Consider the following 6,183-nt stretch of genomic DNA (forward strand, 5'->3'; position numbering starts at 1 on the left):
TAGTAGGTGATGAATGGCTCCTAGTTGGAGAGGCTCCTTTAAGCAAAGGAGGTGGATGTCACCATTCCTACCTACTTGGCAATTGCTAGAAGTACTTTTCTTTTTTTATAAAAAGATGTGCTTGTCACTTTTAGGCTAGAGTAACCACTAGGACTAAGTTGCTCTTATCATTTGTCATAGGAATGCATAATCATGCTCATGTGGTCTCAAACCTACGTTGGAGTAGTTTGTTGCACATATATTGTTTAAAGTTATAGCATTAATCAATTCGTGATGAGCATTTATGGTGAAAAATTTAGATGACATTATTTCATCACTTGGTGATTTTAGGAGACAAAAACATCAAGAAAGCTATAAAAGTAGTACTAGTTTCATATATACCCCTAACTCAACAACTTCAAATAGTTGAGAGCTTTTGTCCAACAAATGGAATACCTACGTCATAAGATATTTACTCGATGTATATTCAAAGTATTTGTGATAAATATCCTGGAGTGTTCTAAAGTTCCTTCAAAATTTTATATTCAAATATTCTATTAAATCATTTTTCAATAATTACTATAAAATTGACTTTCTAAACACAAAAACTTCCTTGTAATTTTTCATTTTTCAACTCTTAGCTTGTATCTAGGACAAATGCCTAAAAGAAATTTCATTGATAAACATGCATCCATGATACAAAAATTTATATTCTTATATGAAACACATTTCTACAAATTTAGCTCTCCTAATACAAGACTTATGCTAATTCTAGGGGACGTGCATGAGTATGCCATGACATTTTAGGAAAAAAAGTTTGTAGATAATTGAGGAAGGTTGTTTATATTTGCTACTTTTTGCAAACATACATTGGCTTGTGAAGTGTGAAGTTACAAGTAAGCAAAAGTCGTCTTCTATAATCAATATATCAATCAAACCAACTTGGCTTGCTTATGAGATGCCAATTCTATGAAAATAAAGCTCTTATGTAGTCAATATATCCACATCACTATTTGTGTCCCTTTCATTAGTTTTTGTGAGAACTCTAGAGTCGTGCATCAACAAAAGAATGCATCACTCTTTGTATCACTATTTGTGTCCCTTTTGTTTCGTATTGTGAGAATTCTAGAAGCGTATTTTAACAACACAACTCATCTCTTTGTGCCACTTTCTTTGGTTTTGTGTCACTTGTAGAGTTGTGTAAAATTAAAGTAGAAAGAGGTGTGGTTCACAACACGTATATTAAGCTTGTTCTAAGCTTGATGTTAGTGGCCATTTTTGTTGGAAGTGGGTATTACTTAGCTTGCATCCAAATTATCAAGCCTCAAATTTGAAGGGTTCCCCAGCTTACCAATCGTAGGACTAGAAGATAGGAACGTGTATGCATATTAATCGTAGGACTAGAAGTTAGGAAAGAAAGACCTGTACGTTGTCAACATTACACGTTGTCAACATTAATGCCTTTTGAGTCTTGGCTTTGAAAAGAACGAAAACGCAAATAGACACATTAAATGGTGAGTGAATGTCATCATAGCCCACGAGATACGAATGAGAGGGTGGCAGCCACGACAATATATTGAGAGCAAGAGATCCGTCTGGACAGCAGATAAAAATTATAGCAACGCAACTTGCAGGTTGCAAGGCGACCGAGAGGGAGGGGGAGTGAGAGAGAGAGAAAGAGAGGGTGGGGGGACGGGAAGATTCTCACTAGGTATCAGTGCTCGACGTCGGACGATGCTCTCAACAGCATATGAAACTGTAGTGAGTGTAGCAGCATATGAAACTGTAGTGAGTGTAGCCTGTAGGACTTGGGAGAAGGCGTGACAGGCTGTATTAGCCTGCTACTCGGACGCACTGGGACTAGCGACGACAAGCTATAATTAGTATCCGACAATCGCCAAGGGCCCACCGCTTCGAACAATCGAGCACCTTTTCCTCTTATCGCATGTGCGCAGAAATCCAACGTTCGTGGGCAACAAAGGCTAGCTCGTTTTATTACGAGTTGCTCGTGTGCGCGGGCAATAGGAGAAGCGGCAGCAGCGACGTGGGTAATATATAGTCTGTTGCCTTGCACAGTAACAAAGCAGGAGCGAGTGGAAGCTACCATAAGTTAGTAATTAGGGTAAGCTGGGGTGACTAGAAATTGATTGGCATGGCGATGCATAAGGACGCTGCGCGAGTGCAGGCCGCAGTGTACTCGATGGTGAAGCCGGCCAAACCGACGCGGCCGCAGGTGTTGTACCTGAGCGGGATTGACCAGAATCTCAAGTACGCGCGACCAGGCAGGACAGTCCTGTTCTTTCCGGGGCCCGAGAGCGCGACCGAGGCCGCGGCCGCCATCAAGGCCGGCCTCGCCACCGCCCTTGTCGAGTTCTACCCCCTCGCAGGTCGCCTCGTCGACGACAACGGCCGCTTCGCCCTCGACTGCAACGACGCCGGCGTCGAGGTCGTCCAGGCCGAGTCCGACCTCCCCTTCGACGACTTCATCAAGGATCACTACCGCATGCGTCCCCTCTTCCGTCAGTTGGTCGGCCTCGATAGCCGTGATTACAGTGACCACATCGAAGACCCACTTGTCTCCATTCAGGTTAACCCGTCATTGCATCAATATACTCGTCTATCATAGCTGACATATAATATATATATATATATATATATGTATATATATATAGTTGGATCTGTTCCTCGTGCTGTACCTCATGTTGTATCGTTGCACTCTCTCCAGCTTCTCTATCATAAGATCTTTGTTCCTTTTGCATCGTCGATTCACTCCTTGTGTGTCCATTAATTCATTGCTGGACTATCCGTGCCTTAAAGCCACTCCTTGCACGTATCATCGTCCCTGTTGCATGTCGTTAAATTCCGGCTCAACCTGATTTTACCTTTTCCTTGTCCGTGTCATTGATTAGTTGCTGATGTTACTCTTGTGTCTCAGAGATGCTAGCAGCTCGCACCTAATTTATATCGTCGCACATGAAATGCGGAAGTCCATTCCATGTATCATTTTGCACCTGCTCACGTGATCCTGGTCTCGTCTTTCTTCTTATGTATCTTTCATTCCGGTATAGCTACACATGCATATATACGGTTGTCCATGACTCCATCGTCGCTACTGTCTCAGCTTGATTAAATGGTAGTCTTGCACATATAACTCGTTGTAATTGCTTTTGTCTTATACTTATCGCACATCATTGCTGCAGGCGCACGTAGCATATGAATTTGCACTGAGACATTCCTGACATTAAGCGTCTCTGATGTACTGCAGATCACATCCTTTGTCGGGGGCATCACTCTCGGCATAGCCATCAGCCACGTCGCGGCCGACGGCTACTCCTTCTGGCACTTCGTCCAGTCGCTGGCGCAGGTCTGCGCCAATCAGCCCATCTCGACGCATCCCTTCCACCACAGGACCCTCGTGAGGCCCGATACCTTCCTTCTCAACAAGGTGCCCACCGAGCAGAAGCTGTCGCAGGAGGATGTCGTGCTGTACAATGGCGACATGGACCCGTCGACAGCAGGCGAGGATGAGGAGAGGAAGATCACAGATATGATGTGCCTCCCGCCGGAGGACCTGCACCAGACGATTGTCCACTTCGACAAGGAAATGATAGAGAAGCTGCGGAAGGAGTGCGGGGCGGATCAGCAGGGTGGGTTCACCACCTTCGAGGCGCTGGGGGCGTATCTATGGCGGAGGATAACGCTGGCGCAGGCGTGGAACGAGAGGGTGAGGGTGGACTTCCGCATACCGGTGGACATAAGGGCTCGCATGGTGCCGGCTCTGACGCCGTCCTACTACGGTAATGCCGTCGTCGGATCGACGGTGGCAAGCACAGCAGGGGAGCTGACGAGAGAGAGGCTGGGCGAGACGGCCACCAAGATACGGGCCTGCGTGCGGAGCATGGACGACAGGTACATCAAGAAAGCTCTCATCGCGAGGGAAAACATGGACATGCGGAAGCTGCTGCAGGGGATCGTGATGCTGTCCAACATCAGGAACGGGAGCCGCTTCCCGGTGAAGGACTGTGACTTCGGGTGGGGGGCCCCCGCTGCCGTCCGGCCGCCATGGGAGTGGCGCGAGGGCGAGATTACGTGGTACCCTAACCTCTCTCGCCCTGGCAGCATCGACGTCTTCGTCGGCCTCAGCTCCTCCACCCATGCCCGCTTCTTCTCTCGCGACCTCGATCCTTCTGACCCCCTCCCCCCTCTCGTCTATACCTGATCACCTTCTCGGCTATAGCGTCAATACACCCTTCTCACCTGATCATCTTCTCGACTATGGGCTCAATGCACCCTTGTCACCTCTACCGTTGCCCCCACAGGGACTAACCTGGTCTCGTACACATCCCTTCCTATATCCATGCATACCCTTTATATGTCCTTCCTATTGACATTATTTCATACAATCCATAATTTGTCAACTCTATAAGTTGCCTGGACCAGGTTGGATCTGAATCATCCGATTCCATAGCCAGTCCCCTTAAAGCATTCTCCTCCTTGTTGTCGGTATCTACAGCTTTACTTTCCTTGCTATGGTTTGGTCTGAAAGTGAAAGCTTTTGTAAATACACTCTCACTCACACAGCATCATACACGATGAGAACATGATTTAGGGTGATCCAAACATCACCAATAGACAACTAATGCTTAGGCTTATCAAGAACATTGACTAACTTTTTCCCATTGTGTACAAAGTCTTGGTCATGAAGCCCATAAACTTCATTTTTTGAAAGTTTTCCTGAGAGTGGCCATCCATCCCACTTGAGTCTAAATCTACTGCCAAACTTGTCTACATAATCTAAAAGCATCAACTTTCATCATCGACTATCAGCGTCGGATGCATGTCCAATGATTGGGCCAACTGTGGGCCCATTGCTTGCGAACAAAAATTGCATCAAACCAATTGCAAGTACAATGAAGAACTAGGACCAAGCGAGGGAGAGCATCATGCAAAGGGTTTGCAAGAAAAACTCTTGCATGCCCACCAATAACACAATTTTGAAATGCACTAACAATCTTCTCATACCCTTCTTGTCCTTCTCCCACTTTGATCATGCATGCTGTCAAGCACTCATGAACGTCTGATTTATATCCATCAAACCCCACAAGCGTATCATCCTTTGGGTTCCACTTGCAAAAAGCACAAACTCTTTTACAATACTTTCTTAATTCAAACAAGGTATGAATCCATTTTTATTGGAAAGACCATGATATTGTTACCTAACCCGCTTCTTTATGGTAGTTCCGTCTTCCACTAAAATGAAAGAAACCTTTGACATGATGCCATGCTTCTCTTTCTCCTCTTGATAGATTTTAGCAATCGCATAAAAAATGTACCGATGTATGCTTAGTATAAATTGAGTGGCATGTCTTTGCCCTTTCTTTGTTGTTGATAAAGAGGGTTCATTAAGGTTGGAACTTAGGAAATCATGTATCCTTGGGTCCCCCCACATTCTCGCAACTTCAAATATCGCCTTTATGCTTTCACTATATCTTCGTCCTGCACTTGACCTAATCATGTTTGTGGAAACGTCTTGTAGAAAGTCCCACAAGGTAGCTTTACCACCAAACTTGCCCAACCTATGGGCTTCAATTATGTTGTTGCAGAACCTGTTTACATCCTTACGATTAAGAGACTCTATGTTGGCTTCTCTTAAAGTTTTAACTCTCACAGAAAGAATGGCAACTTGAGATTTTTTCCACAATAGATGCATGCTAAGTTCCCTTACTTGATTTTTAGCAGAAATAGATGCCATTCTAAGTTCATTCTTTGTGAGATAATCTAGTCTTCTTCCGCACCCAATCCCCCTATATCCTCTTTTGGTCTTAACCTTCTCATCTCTATACAATCTCATTCTAAAGTCAGTGACTTAACTATCCCTTTGCAGTGGTGGCATGTGAATTCTTCAAATGGACGCCCATCCTGTGAAATGCGTAGGCAGTTAATGTGGCAAAAGCATCCATTCACATGAAAGTTTGTGCCTCCATCTTGTAAGGTTACCTTGGTGTGTGGCTCAGCAAACCAATTATTTCCATCACATTGATCATCTAAGGAGGGCTTTATCTTAATATACTTGTTGTTTTCATGGCTCCAGATACCCCAACAAAGCAAGCTCAAATTTACTAGCCAATTGCTAGTCTCTGTATCATGATTAGAAGAGGGGGTGAAAGCACTCATACTTGTATCTCCTGTTTTCATTGAGACTAA

General features: G+C 44.7%; 1 protein-coding gene across 1 annotated transcript; it reads left to right on the forward strand.

Moving 5' to 3' along the window:
* Positions 1-1,601: 1,601 nt before the first annotated feature.
* Positions 1,602-4,800, forward strand: LOC148040279 (hydroxycinnamoyltransferase-like). The gene is made up of 2 exons (XM_087698087.1): positions 1,602-2,566; positions 3,245-4,800. Exons 1-2 carry the CDS (start codon positions 2,132-2,134, stop codon positions 4,196-4,198), a joined length of 1,389 nt encoding a protein of 462 aa, XP_087554213.1. The 5' UTR covers positions 1,602-2,131; the 3' UTR covers positions 4,199-4,800.
* The last annotated feature ends 1,383 nt before the right edge of the window (positions 4,801-6,183 follow it).

The sequence above is a fragment of the Lygodium microphyllum genome, chromosome 2 (assembly GCF_053477565.2).
Source record: "Lygodium microphyllum isolate KBCC chromosome 2, Lygodium_microphyllum_v1.1.10, whole genome shotgun sequence".
NCBI classification, from domain to species: Eukaryota; Viridiplantae; Streptophyta; class Polypodiopsida; order Schizaeales; family Lygodiaceae; genus Lygodium; species Lygodium microphyllum.